Raw genomic sequence first — 14784 nt, 5'->3', positions numbered from 1 at the left:
TGCAGTCTGCATTGCTTTCCTTTTTTCTTGTGGCTAACTATTTCTGGTTAAAACAATAGATACCTCAAGCTTGGAAACTGAAGAAAGGAAAGTTTAAATGTATAATTGGCAAACAGATTGTGTTAATAATATGTTATTTGTAGCACATAGGCAGTTATCTGTACACATAAAAGTTATCCATAAAGAACTGCCATTTTTACACACAGTCTTTAACGTTTTACTGTAGCAAAGCTTAAAAAAAGAAAAGTCTTGTGTCGTTGATAGAAAGCCAGTTGTGTTGCATTAAATAACTGTCCTCTCTGCAAATGCTGGATTTAAAATACTATTTGTGCATAAAGGTCTTCCTTCATTTTGGAACATTTTGAAACTAAAAACTACCAATTTTCTTGAACTGAAATAAAGTTTGCATTTGAGTTGCATTTCACTGTCTGTATTACATGAGATGCAATAAATAGCATCTCTAGAGAAAACCTGAATTTTGAATGAGTCAAGCAAGTACTGACGTAAGAAATGGATTATTTGATTGTTTGCATTTCTTTATTTCAGGAATTTGCCAAATTCAGTTCCTTTTTCTAAAGCAACCAACTTAACAAATAAAAGAAAATGCTTTTAAAATAGAACAAGTCTAACCTATCTTTGTTTTCACTGTGCATCTTTCTTTTTTCCCTTCTTACTACCTGCAGCAGACTGCTGTGCCAGCAATCTCTGTTCTAGATTTGGTATGTTTGTTTCTTTCCCTTTAATATCTCTTTCACGTTTCAATTTCTGATTATTAATAACCATCCTATGTGCTTTGGATGATGATTTGCCATCTTTGGGTGTTCAAAAAATCATTTTGATACAATTAACCTTAAGTTAATTGTAAGCATGCATTTGAATGTTTCCAGATGTGGTGACTCATTTCCCTGTGTTTCTCTCGTTTTAGATGTTATGTTCTGCTTGCAGGCTTGGTTTGTTTGTTGTAGCAGTGCTCTGATATAAAGCTGTGTATTTGATGTTTTGTAATTGTGTTTATAAAATCTACTAAGCAGTTCATACGAACAAATTGTGAGGTAAGATTTCTTCCTTTCTCTCTCCTCCTGTGTAGGCTTTACAAAAACTCTAGCAACACCATTCCCTTCTGATTTGAAGTGAAACTGTCCTGAGAGCCTACTAATACAGATCATTTAAAGTTTGTTGATAACATAAACTTACATAGCCTGTTATATCAGCTGTCAGGTTCCCATCCTTCCCTGTGATGGCTTAACACGCTTTCTCAGCACATGCTGAAACCTGCTATTTACAGGTGTTAAAATCTTCTCATTAAAGTGAATCGTAAACTCAGAAATTACTTCTGAAGTAATATTTCCAAGTAGGTCATGTAGAAACACAATTACTAAGTTAGCGTATTTTGTTTTCTTAAATTTCAGTTTCAATTCATGAATACCATTCTCTGTCATCTGAAATATGACAGGCTTTTAAATTGGGCAAGTAACTGCTATGAATTCAGTTAATTCTGTATTTCATTACTCTTGTTGGAAATGGATCTGTGGGGGAAAAAAAAAGCTTTCTGTCTCCGGAAATATATCACCTTCACGGTGTATTCTCTGTAATTAGTGCCATAGCTTGAAAGAAGGGTAATGCCTGCAAGTCCTGTTAGTATAATTAATCTGTTGTGCTGGAAAAAGCTGTAAATATCACTGCTCAAAATACGGATTCGGATATTAAGCACTTTCAATGTGCATACTTCAGTACCTGTGTCTGAGGTGTTCAGCTTTGTCTCTGTGTGGTATATCAGTGTTAAAGAGGCGAAGCAATGTAAGCTTTGGACAAGCCAGGAGCCATGGATTTTTCAGACTCAGTATCTGTCAGTATTTGTTTCTTGTTACTGCTCCTGTATTTATTTACTTTTTCGGTTAAGCCTTGGTCTGTGGAGCTGTGACCAGGTAGATAAAGTTCTTTGCCAAGCAGGCTGTAAACTTCTGGACCTTTCTGCTATAGAAGGTTGTGAAGGCAGACAGTATCAGCAGCTTTACAGGGATTAGACAAATGCATAGGCATCACGCCTGTAAGTAGCTAATCAAAGGATCACTCAAGGGTGTACCAGCTGACATCTCTGCTTAAATGCTGGGGAAATACTAGAGGAATGGACCACAGAAATGGCCAGGCTCACATGCAGCTCTCCTTGTCCTTGTCAGACGCAGAATACTGCACCAAATGATCAGTGGCCTGAATCAGCAGAGCATTTAAAGTGATTGTTAATGTAGCCTTAAAAATAAAAAAGCTATTTCTGGACTAGATTATGTTGAAAGCTGTAACCAGCAAGTACCTCTCTTTTTTTTTTTTTTTTTTTTTTTTGAATTTCAAACTTTTCTGATTTTCATACTGTTCATATGATTTTCTGGGTGTAGTTGCATCTCTCCTTTGCCATTTCATATACCCGAGAACTTCCTTATTTATAGAAAAACAAGTACACTTCAAAATGCTCAATGCTTTTTTATCTGATGTCTGGCATGAGCATTGGCGATATCTATTCTGCTAATTAAATGGCACATAAAAGCAGATGAATTGATAATGCATGAATTGACAGCTTGCCTAGTGATTGTGTTTTTAAAATCCTTGGGCCACTAACACATCTAACTCAGCTTTAGTTGTCATAAATAAGCAGGTATAGATGTAAAGTTCATCTGGAGCTCTATTTAAAGCATTCTAAGCAGTGCTTGGAGAAATTCATTTTATTTGGAATCTGAGACTTGCTGAACGTGTGCCAGTCCCATGCACATCTTCACATTTCTGATGCTCCAGAATCCTCTCTACTTCTCTCTCCCTGTTATTCTCTGCTGACCCGCAGTTGAGGGCCGTGTAGGGATCTTGAAAAGTGTGAGTTCAGTTTGGGATGCATGCTGTTGTATGCGACCACCAATGCACATCTTCAAGATCTCTGGCACGCCTTGCCATCCCAGTGCTTCCTGCTTTGGGTTGTGAAAGCTCTGATGCAAAAACTAGTTTATTAATCGTTGAAGAAATTAAATGTCCCTCTGTGATAGTTGCTGTATTCCCGCGTGTGCCTTGTATATCATTTCTGGCCCTTTTCCTAGGTATTATGTTTAGAATATGTTCCCACTTGGATGGGCTGTCTTCCACAATTATTATGGTCACGTGTTGACATCAGTTCCCACGTGGCACCCTGCCCAGTTTTCCTTTCTTTCTTTAGATAAGTTCACAAGAAAATAAAACAAATCAGACCTACTTCCTCTTTAATTTACTTAGAAATATTTCCTTGTTCAAGTACATTTGAATAGGGGTATTTGCTACTAAGCAAAAAGCTATCCACGCAGTAACTGCTGGGGATCAGTAATTACCGTGTTTAGTTTTTCTGTAAATGGGATTGGGACAGAGTCAAGGAGTTCTCTGGTATTTTTCTACTGTGCAGTTTTTTGCCTTTTTTTAAGAGGAAATTACTTCTCTTCTATGAACTCTTCCAATTTAGTAGCTGTCTTTCCTTTTGACAACACCATTATCTCCTCTTCTAAAATAATGTCTTTTTAATAAACAAGACTGACAGGGTCTTAATACAAGTAGGCAGTAGGTTAATTACTATATTCCCTCCTCTACATTATATACTGAGCTTCATCTCTGTGATTTTCAGTTAGGGATTAGAAAAGTTTCAGCTCCGAATAAGAGGAGTTTACTCAGAAGTAGCATTCTTGAGTATATGTTTCCCAAACTCCAGCCCAAATTAAATTATTATTTTGTTCTTTAGCTTTCATGCTCAAACATAGTGGTTCTTAAGACTTCAAATTGGAGGGGGTTTTGCTGCAGTTAGCCTGAATGGCTAGTCTAAGATATATATATACACGGTTGTTTTCAAAATGTTGTTGTATAAGGTCATAAGATCACTGTTCATGTAGCAATTTTCTTACAGCTGAGGTAAATAATTACTAGAAAATTAGTAAAAAAAAATGTTCTTTTTAGAACTGATTATAACAATGATTTGAAAACCTTGGGACAGTACCTAATACAAAGTTCATATGCTTTAAAGCACACTTCTTAATTAAAAGGAGGAGGGAGGAGAGACAACTGCATGGAGGTTGTCCTCAGAAAGTGTTATTCAAACTAAATTTCTCTTACTATCATGATTGCTTTGTGTCTTAAGGCCCTTTCTATGTAAATGTGATTGGACTGTAGAAACAGATCTAGAAGTAGAGAAATAGCATTGTTAAATAAAGCATGTAGTAAAGTATACCAATCAGTGGAAAAGACCTAATAAAAAAGAAGAAATTACTTTAAAACATATGTCACAGTAAGAAGCAAAGCAGCATGAAGTCCAGTTAGTTTCTATTTCTGAATATTATTGTGCCAGTGAGTACTCTCCATCATGAGCAGATGCTGCTAGCTTAAGAAAACCATGCAAAGTTTAGATTTTTGCTCACTTTTCTCATCTGTGCAGTGTTTATCACAAGCATGCATGAAATAGCATTGTCTGCTGGACCTTTGTTGTTCTTCTGAGCTGTTTAATCTGAATAGTCCAAGATTTCTTCGCCTCGCTCTCTGCTTTTTCCAAAACACATCTGTTGCAGATACAGTGGGAGATTTTATTTATCTCCTGAGACTATTTGCAGACTTGCTGAATGAGCCTGTTACTTTAAATGGATTGACCCTTTGACTAATGAGTCGTGATTTTCCGGTGCTTAAATACTAATCCAAAATGAAAAACCAATTGGCTGCTGGAGTTGGGGGCTGTTGCTTCCAAGTATTTAATTTCACTTTGTGCCTATGAGACTGCTGAAGCAGTCTGGAGCGTGAGCCTTTTGCTAGGGGTTCATATATGAATGCTAAAAATGTCTCTGTTTTTGCTTTTACGTAGTTCTCTGCATCTCTTCCCCCCCCCCCCTTTTGTTTTTTATAGGGACTTTTTAAGGAAAACACTGTAATAAAGCGTGCTTTTAACAGCTGAAAACTGAACGGTATCGGTAGTACAGCATTTCCTATTGAATGAGTTATTTTTAGATGCAGATACTTGTGTTATGGCTTTCTGAGCCACCTTATCTCCGTGAGGGATGGGAAGTTAAAGGTGTGTCTCTGTTAGTTACAGGACGAAGAACGCAGACGGCAGCAGCAGCTGGAAGAGATGCGCAAGCGGGAAGCAGAAGACAGGGCCCGGCAGGAAGAAGAGCGCCGGCAGCAAGAGGAGGAGCGAACCAGGAGAGAGGCTGAAGAAAAGGTTATGGTCTCCTGAGTGCTGCAGGAGTTCTTACGGGCCTCTCCCCTTTTACCTGGGTTTTACCAGCTCTGGGTTTGGGCATCAGGGGGTTCAATTCACTCGCCTAGCAGTAAGGGTCATAGCCCAAGGCAGCATTTTACCAATACAAAACAAGGTGATTCAATGCACGTGCCATCTGTGGTAGCTACAGGTCAATGGTATTGCAGAAATAATAGAGTAGGCATACCAGCTGGGGGGTTTCAGGAGTAACAAGGACTTGCTTTCAGCGCCTTTTCTAAAAGCTACAGCACAAATCAGTTGTATCTCCTGAATTTCTGTAGCCCCAATCTGACTTCTGGAGTATAATGGTTGAGTTAGTGGTGTTGGGCTTTGCTGTGGCTCAGAGATGGCACTCAAAGTATCTGCAGTAACTGCATTAGAGAGAAAAAAATATTAAATACAGGGGAGTGGAGTACTCCATATTATTGTTCCCATTTCAACTATGGGGGGATAGAGAACTTCCTTAATTGGTTTCTAGAAAGGAAGAAAACTTTAGCAGAGAAATCACTGTGTAAACAAATAAATTCTAAAAAATCCAGGCTCCTAGATTGCTTGAGAACATCATACATGTAGCTGAGAAGCTTTACTCCTCAAAAACAGGAGGTAAAGCACTTCATTTGACACTTGGGTGATAGGTAAGAAGGAAGGAAGGTGCATCTGGACTCAAGTATGTAAACATACACTGTAGGAAGAAAAAACTGAGCATGCTGGCAGAAAAAATGTATCAAAACCAGCCCGTCTTGTTTTCTGACAGTGATGCAATGCTACCAAATGACACGTGGGTAACATGCTTGAAAGAATTTTCACTGAGAGATCTCGACTAAGATGCTTCTACCAACTCAGAACTCAGTGCAGTCTGGCCACATTGATGGCTTTAAAGAGTAGTACAAGGAGATGAGTTTCTTGTTTTTGCTGTAGATAAACAAGAGCAGATTTTTTTTAAATAACTGACTCAGATTGTTGAGCAGATAGAGGGAATATTTTTAAGCACATGGATTAAAAACAAAAAGGAATGCTCAGATATTCCCAGCAGAGGTTATTCTGTGCTTAGACATTTTTTTTTGTAACTCATGGTGTCCAAATACACATTTTCATTTATAGTCAAACAAGCTACAGAATAAACCATGGTATAAATTTACAATGTGACTTAGGCAAGAGCTGAGCAAAATTAAATGCTATAAAGTTTAAAACCACTAGAAGTCTTAAAATGGAAAGTACGTAGGAGATATTTCACGGCCATTTAAATAGTCAGCAGCCTTGTGTAAGTATCATTAGCATGTTTTTTTTAGAAATGTGTTTTTTAAAAATGTTTGTTTTAAAAAAGTTCTTTGTAATTGGATTTTTATGTGAAAGTTGATTTCCAGCTGATCATACTCAAAGCTTCATTAGGAGACATCTATTCCAAGACTCTGATTAATTGACATTGCATAAGGCTGCAGCAGAATTATAGAGCTCCTTTTTTAAGAGCTTTATTTTTGGTAGTTAATTTTAGTTATTTTCTCTCCCACAGATTCTTTACAGCATTAGTAAATATACTCATTATTAACTGTAGTTACATTTTCAGTAATAAATGCTGGAGTTGCCCATGGTTCACTCAGGCAATTGCCTTAGTTACCACAGGCAGTGGTAAATGTAGAAATAACAGCAATGCTGTGTTACAGGACGAATGTGTGTTTTTTTTCCTAGCAATAAATATTCTTTGAGTTCATATGGATGCATTGCTCATTGCCAAAAAAGGAGACAAAAAAAGATGTTTGTAGCGATGATGGAAAACTTAAATTCCTTAGACTGAAATGTCTGTCTTACTGTGCTTTTTTTTTTTTTTTTTTCCTCTGGACTTGCAGAGGCGACAGGAAGAAGAGTATTACAATCGCTTAGAGGCCGAAAGGCGCAGGCAGCATGATGAAGCAGAGCGGAGATTGCTGGAACCTGACGAGCCTGGTCTGTACAGACCTCCACTTCCACGGGAATATGAACTCCCATCCCCAACCCCTTCATCTAACGCTCCTCCTCCCCCACCTCAGCGAAACACCTCTTACCTCAAAACACAGGTCCTCTCCCCTGACACGATTTATACTGCCAAGTTTGTTGCATACAATGATGATGAGGAGGAGGAGGATTCCAATCTAGCAGGTCAGGATAAGTACTCCGGCACAAGAAAATCTTATGGTGACTTTCCTCCTGCCACCCCTAAGCCACAGCAGCCCTCCCGCCAGCCTCGCCCAGTTTCAGATGGCCTCTTTCTTTCCAACTCATTCCAGTCATCTTCAGTCAATGCCAACAGTACTGCTGCCAAAAAAAGCCAGCCCCCGCCCCCACCAAACAAACCGAGTTTCATCCATGCCAGCAGCTCTAAAGGTAGACTCTATGAAATCAGTCTTCTCTACAGAACTATCCTCGTGTCTTCAACTCTGGTGCTGTAGATCGAATCACTTTCTTTGTGATTTTTTTTTTTCACTTAATCACTATTTTCACTATGGTGATCTAACTTAAATCCAGTTGTTAATGCCAATCTTCCAATTTTTAATTGTGTTGATCTCTCAAATTTCCTTGTTCCTTACCGCAACTCTTCAAAAGTAAAAATTCATCTTTCGCACACAATGAATTAAAAATCATTTTAACTGTTACTCAACCAATCCAAAGTACTGTTGGTTTTGGCTTTCACTCTGTATCTTTCAGTGATGTGTTTTGTATGACTGACCATTGGTTACTCAGGGCTTCTTGGAAGTACGTCTTTCTTGAACACAGGAATCTTTTTTTCTAATGGGTTCATGAACAGAGCTATCCTCTGCTTTCGGTTGTGGTACCAGGTTTCTATCTCTTATTAGCGTGTGCAAATGGCTTTAAAATGACCTTTCTAGATAAGGTTCTTAAATGTACAAGCACCAAGAGACATACAGACCATGCAGCAAGTTTAATTCATTCAGCACCATTTCTGTACTTCAGTTTTGTACAGTGCAATTTTCTTGCAGAGAGGGACAAAAATATAAATTTAAGCTTAGTGCCTTTTGTCTCACTCCTCCCCTTCTGTTCCACACCCTTATATTTCTTTGCCTCCTCATCTTGTTTCTCTTACAACTCCAAGTGGGCAACCATAACGGAGTTAAATTTCGAGTGGAGTTCTAGTTGCCAGTAACTTCAGCACCACATTTTATCTGTAGATTATCAGTTTAGCAACACTCATTATTTCAACACTGATCCAGTATAAAATTCCATGCTAATTTTTTTTGAACCTGCTGTTGCAGGAGAAATCTTACATACTCTACTCTTTGAATATGTGTATGGATGGATCCCACGCTATCTGCAGGTTATGAATATAAGATTTTGTCTTTAGTGTCATCTGCTAGCATTTTCCCTATGTTTTTCTTCTGTGTTCTTCTGAAGGGAACGATACCCCTGACGTTCTCCTTGTTTGATCTTCTTACTTGTGTTAGAATTCAATAGCTGTCTTCACAACCCATTCCTGCATGTCAAATCATGCTTTTAAAAAAAGGGTAGAAAGGATAGCAAGTCACCTGAGAAAGCAAAGGGAGGTGCTTATGCTGGCTTCTAGCTCAATGACCGTCTTGCTGACTAGATTGAAGTCTCAATGACAAATGTGGAAGCCTATGTATGGCACATCCCTGTTTACCTTTATGGCCACCAAATGCATTATGAAAAGTACATAATTTCTTTGGTCAGAGAGATGGTATTCTCTGGTCATAGGGAGCATGCTAGCCACAAAACAGGTTCCATTTATCAGAAGCACTTCTAATCCAGCAGGGTATGAATATGATTTAGGATATGTATGAGACTATACAGGTATACAGTGCTCTCAGCTTCCTGCTTACATCCTTTTCAACTGAGGCTCAAGTTATTTTCCAGCAAGGTATCCTGTCCTTCACAGGACAAATTAGCTTCTGATGCAGACTGCTTCCAGTATCAAAAAGAGGTTCTGCACAGCAATTTGTAGCTTTAATATTCATGAAACATCTGTAGTTTAGCGCAGCTGTACTTATTGCCCAACTGATACAGTTGATGCTTACCAGTTTCACTGTTTGGGGTCAGTACAGCACTGAAGTTGCATAAAAAACATCCATGCTGTTACTCATTTAAAGAGGGGAGTAAAACAAAAAGTACCCTGGTATTGCATGTGAGACCTCTTAATGTAGTAGTCCCTATGGATTCCACAAGCCCATCAGTCTCCCCTCTTTTGATGTATCAAGAGTTCCAAGCCTTAAAAGAAGGTGAGGAAAAGTTTTTGCTTTTCAGTGTGCTGTCATTCTACAGGACCATAAGTAGACACAGTGTGTGGTATCTGCCGTGTGTACATTACAAATGCAGATAAATTCAGTTCCACATGCCTATAATGCATGCATGCCTATTGATAAACACACAGCCAGTGCTCTCGTATCTTCGTTTTATATTAGAAGTACTTCAGCGTTTAAACTCCTTACATGGCACAGAATTATTGAGTTATAATTTAAGAACAACAAGAAATATACAGAAAAGGTTCTCTTTAAAAAGCTGTGGCCATCTATATTGCCAGCTTGCCTTTGGGACTATGCTGAAACAGGCTTCTGAAGAGGAACTTCTGTACTGGATGTCTATACTGAATTTTTCTTCTTTCAAGTTACTTTCTTTTTCTAGAAATTCTTACTTGAAACAGAGTTGAGTGTAAAATGTGCCTTCTGTCACAACACAGGCTTCCAAAGGCCCTTTCTTCCCTTCCTAGTTTGGCACTTCGAAGGCTGTACATGTAATAAATTAAGTAACTATAGAGCCATCCATCACTAGCTGTCACCACCACTCTTGCTGCCTTCCATCATCCACAACACAGAATGCCATTTCATATTTTATTGCATTCCCCAATCCTGCTTTCCGTAAAGTTTTATGGAAAAACGAATCTCAGGAAAGTGAAATGTTTGGTGATGTTTTTGTGTGTTCGTTTTTTCCTGGAAAACAATCAGAAGGATAATCTGCAAAGACTTGGTTAGGTTTTTGGTAACAATTAAGGAGAATTGCAGTATGATGCTTCACCTTTAATAACCTAATTCATAAACCATACAACTAATTCTGAATACTCTTATTTCATAATTTTTAAAATAGCCATGAGAACAGGTTAACTTCACCTGATTGCTCAAGCTTCTCTGAAGACTGCCTGCGTAACGTACAAAGCCGTTTGCACAAAATGCAGAATTCACTGTGCAGTTTACCATCTCCCATCTCACTGACTCTCGTTGCATTCCTGTCCTTTACGGCTTTTCTCTGTTCTGAATGCTAACTCTAGTAAACCACGCTTCTGCAAATTTTGCTCTCGTAACCTTCTTCCACTGGGTTGCTTAAAACCATTGGCTCTGTCAACTAACCAAAAAAAAAAAAAAAAAAGCCAACACCAAAACCAGAAGTGCTGTCAGAAAGTAGGTGGATGTGGGAACCACAACCTGTGGATCCGCTTTTCAATGTATGGAAGGGTGGTATTGAATGAATGCATATAAGACCCATGTCTGAAAGGGGAAAAAAACACCTTCATACACCTGGCATACCTATTATGACTTGATCTGCTACAAATTTGTAGTGAATAATGTCTAGCCAATAACATGCTAGCTAAATTTACCTGTCTTCCAGCTTCAAACCATTTATTTTCTTTTATTACTTCTTTGTAAGAAGTTACGTACACCAGTGGAAGAAGCAAACATTTCTTTCTGTATGAAAGAAGGTTCACAAGACATAACACGTACAATATTTGAGACCAGAACTGTCTGAAGACAAATCTGGCACTTAATTTTCACTCTTTTCCTGACAGACATTGAGAATAGGGTCTTGAATGCAGATTAAATTAGTAAACGTTTTGATTGGAAATAAAAGGTTCTGTCTTGTGGCCTTTGAAAAGAATTAATGTAATGTGCAATACCTGTGTGTTAGTTATATCAACTTAAACTAAAGGTGCAGTGCTGAAAGATATTTACTTGAAATTAAAAAAAAAGGGGGGGGGGAGCATCTTCTGAGTGATACAGCTAATGCAATCAGACTAAGTCTTTAGTCAAAAGTTCTGATTGCTGAATTGTAAAGGTGCTATATACTAATCATGGCTCACTTTTAACTTCTTAAAAAGAGCAGCTGCAGCTAACTTATGTCCTGTAGAGCTTGTTACAGGACAGTAAAGTGTGTTGCTCTTTCCATCAGTCTCTTTGAACTTTTAATGTCTGTTTTGCTGTAAACCATAATAGGATAAAGACCATGATTAGGTATGTGCTGGATAATCTAGACAAAATGTGTTCTGACTTAAATAAAATCAGGAATAAAAAGTTACAGCTGCTTTGAGGGGGTGATGGAATTCAGTAGTATTGTTTTTAAAACATTCTGCAAGTCAGATGACCCTGTAAATTTAATTTCTGAGTCCATATTGAGATTATTTCTTAAAAGAAGCACTGCACCTTTTTGAAGAAATACAGTGTAGAACTTCTGTGTTGTAACTGCTGTCCTTCAACTTCCTTTTTCACAAGGAATAAATTCATACACTGGATCTACAGGAGCAACTGTTGGGGCCCATGAAGTATATCGGGATCCAAGAGACAAAAGATCTAAAAGGTGATATGCAGAAGTCTGTTAAGTGTTAACTTTTATTCCCGTGACGTGGCTAACTTCTGCAGTACTTTCTGTTGTTGTCATTTCTCTGGGGGCTATTGAAGAGTTCTGCAGCTGTCTTGGGTTATAATGAAATGCAAGTAAGGTCTGCATGAGTTCTTAGATGATCTAAAGTACTACTTTACAAGACCAGATTTCAGTGTTACAACGAAGTAAACATCCATAAGAACTTTGTGTTCCAATGCTTTTTCCTAGGCACATGCTGCTGTAGGAAGGCTTGCTAGTTTAGCCATAACAGCAATGCCATGCTAATATAGACAAGAGCCTTTGTGGCACCTGTGCTTCACTTTGGAAATTAAAAAAAAAAAAAAAAAAAAAGTAATACCATTCCTGTTTACATGCCAGAAATGGCCATGAGCTGCTTCTGCTAATTTGTCTAAACGACAGCACAATGTCAAAATTAAAGGTTATGTGTTGGTAACAAAAACTTGCAGCATGCTAAACTACGCCTCTTGCTGTAACCCAAAAAATCACCAGTTAATACGTGTCACTAAGAATTACTATATTTTAAGATATTGTAAATGAGAATTATAACAGATTTTTTTTTTCCCTTTCTAGTCAAGATACAGATTTACCTGGAGCACCAGAAAACTTGACGTTCAGGGAACGCCAGCGACTTTTTTCACAGGGTCAAGATGTATCCAATAAAGTAAAAGCTTCTAGGAAACTAATGGAACTGGAAAATGAGTTGAACACAAAATAAGATGAAAGCACCTTATCAGATGTAACTGAAGATCTCTGAATTGAGGGATTGAGATGAGGGGCACTACTAATGAACAGAAAATGAATATTTTCTGAAAGGAGTGACTTTGATTCCTCTATATCTAAGACTGTTAATTTAGAGATGTTGCAATAGCAAGAAAACTGATTACTTTGCCAGGAGCTTGTGGTTTATACAATGAAAGCACTGTAAAATTTTAAAGATATGAATCACGTGAAGGTAACTTTTTTTCTTTTCTGTTTTGGGGGGTTAAGTTCTTGTGCACCAGACCAAGTAGCACTTGTCAAAGAAGTTCTGTTTCCTGGTGTTTTACAGACACACTTTTTTGTTTTAGCTGCTGAGCAGAGAGAGTGAGAATAGCTTGAACTGCCTAAACTAAACTGTGCACTAGAAATTAGTATTTTAGGTTGTTAGTTAAGGCAACAATATCCGGGCCACCTTAAGACTTTATATGCAAGTTTGACATACTGTATGGTGTTCATACAATGATCGGTGTATCAACACAGGTCTTAATGTTATTTAGTACTGGAATAACACACATTCTGTAGGTAAAGCCTTGGAATCAAACATTTTTACTCTTACATCTTTGTTGGGTCTAAACTGGTTGTGTAGGAATTTGTGTAGTTATGGAAAAGTCTATGTTGATGCATCCCCATTACATGTGCTTCAAATGTTTGAAAATGTGAAGAGGAGAAAAACCTGGGGTATTTTTTTCATTAAAAAATACATAAGCAATAGATAGTAGGCTACACTAGTGACCCTAGGACCAAAACGTTAGTAACATGTTAAGAACAAGGAATTCCAGTTCCAAGGTTAGCAGAACAGATAAATATGTTTTCTGAGAAAGGTAGACTAGAAGTTATTAGACAACTAGAAGTGGAATGGTATTGATCAGTCTGCTATTAGCAGTTCAGCAATATTTTTTTTTCCTATGGAGAAGTGAACTGGCATATTAAAAAACTGTTGTGTGAAGCATTGAATATGCGATGCTGCTGGCTGGGAGCGGGAGTGTTAGTAGAACCTGTTCTGCTGGCAGCGAACCATCTCTACTCATGCTGAAGAAGCAGTGCTAGTATGCTCTTCTTTAGTCTAGCTGGCTTTACTAACATCCTGTTACTGTTGTACTGAAAATATTTTTGGCAGTTCAAGCTATTTTTTCACACTGTAATAGCCTTATTTAATTTTAAATTGTTAATCTTTTTCCTCCCATGGTGTCTTCAGCTATGCGTATGTGGCTGATGATGTTGGGAATAAGGACCTCATCAGAGTTTTTCTCATTGTGTGATGTTAAGACAATATATATTGTGATTCCAAACAAATTTTCTATTTGACAAAGCCCTTTACTGGCTTTAGATGATTTTTTTTCCTGTATCATATTGTTCTCTTATAAATATATATTTAGGGAATTGTGCACACTTCCAAATACAAAGGGGTAGACTTTCACTGCCTTAGGAAAGAAATCACTTTTAATAAGAGTTGTATGATAAATAAATGCAAGTTAATGAAAATTGGAGTGTAAATATTTTTTACGTATTTCAGGTTTCTTATTTGAAAGTGTGCTTTTACCGTTTCACCTGTTAAATATGAAGTAGAAGATTAAACTGGTTCAAAGTGTTAATGAAGGATCTGCATGCTTGCTATGTCTGTTAATCAGGAAAAGCAAGCCTCTCCCAATTTATCTTGAGAACACTAGCAGCCTTACAGTGACAAATTTTTCTTTAGGAAAAAAAAACACTTATGCTGTGGCTGGATTACTGTTGCTGCTAGAATCTGAAAAAGGCTTAGCGAAATAATAAAAAAAAATAATTCTATAACCTTCAGTTGAGTGGATTTGGCCGCTATTGGGCATTCGGGTCAAGTGTGAATATGTGTAAAAGTGCTTTTCATATTTGTCTGTGCATTATTATGAAAAACATCAAAACTGCTGTAGTTTCCCATTTCTACTGTATTTCACTTGCAACCTATTTTTAATAAAGTTTGTATTGTATTTAACTTTGCATTAAATGTTTTTTGTATTGTTCATTATTTGACTCTACATACACAGCTGTATTATCATAAACCAAAGTGGCTTTTTAGTGTTTAATGTTCAATGCTCGATCACCTGAAGAAGTGATTTGTTCCAGTTTATCCAGCAATTTATGAAATTGTAAGTATTGGTGGGATCAGTTATGCAGTCTGGATTATGGTGAACTTT

General features: G+C 37.6%; 1 protein-coding gene across 37 annotated transcripts in view; it reads left to right on the top strand.

The window, feature by feature from the left end:
• AFDN (afadin, adherens junction formation factor) overlaps positions 1-14582 on the top strand; it is a 128739-nt gene extending 114157 nt beyond the window's left edge. For 11 of the 37 annotated variants that reach the window (XM_038176053.2, XM_038176051.2, XM_038176050.2 and 8 more), the window contains 5 exons: positions 684-719; positions 5069-5203; positions 7087-7600; positions 11728-11812; positions 12428-14582. In XM_038176053.2, the coding sequence (XP_038031981.1) occupies positions 684-719; positions 5069-5203; positions 7087-7600; positions 11728-11812; positions 12428-12572 (915 nt within the window). In that variant the 3' untranslated portion in view covers positions 12573-14582. Of the gene's footprint in view, positions 1-683; positions 720-5068; positions 5204-7086; positions 7601-11727; positions 11813-12427 lie in introns of those variants that run through there. The other 26 variants (XM_038176064.2, XM_038176063.2, XM_072035817.1 and 23 more) reach the window with 10 other exon arrangements.
• Positions 14583-14784: the final 202 nt, after the last annotated feature.

The sequence above is a fragment of the Anas platyrhynchos genome, chromosome 3 (assembly GCF_047663525.1).
Source record: "Anas platyrhynchos isolate ZD024472 breed Pekin duck chromosome 3, IASCAAS_PekinDuck_T2T, whole genome shotgun sequence".
In the NCBI taxonomy this organism is placed as follows: domain Eukaryota; kingdom Metazoa; phylum Chordata; class Aves; order Anseriformes; family Anatidae; genus Anas; species Anas platyrhynchos.
The sequence above is the reverse complement of the archived record's forward strand: the minus strand, read 5'-3'. Positions and strand labels throughout refer to the sequence as shown.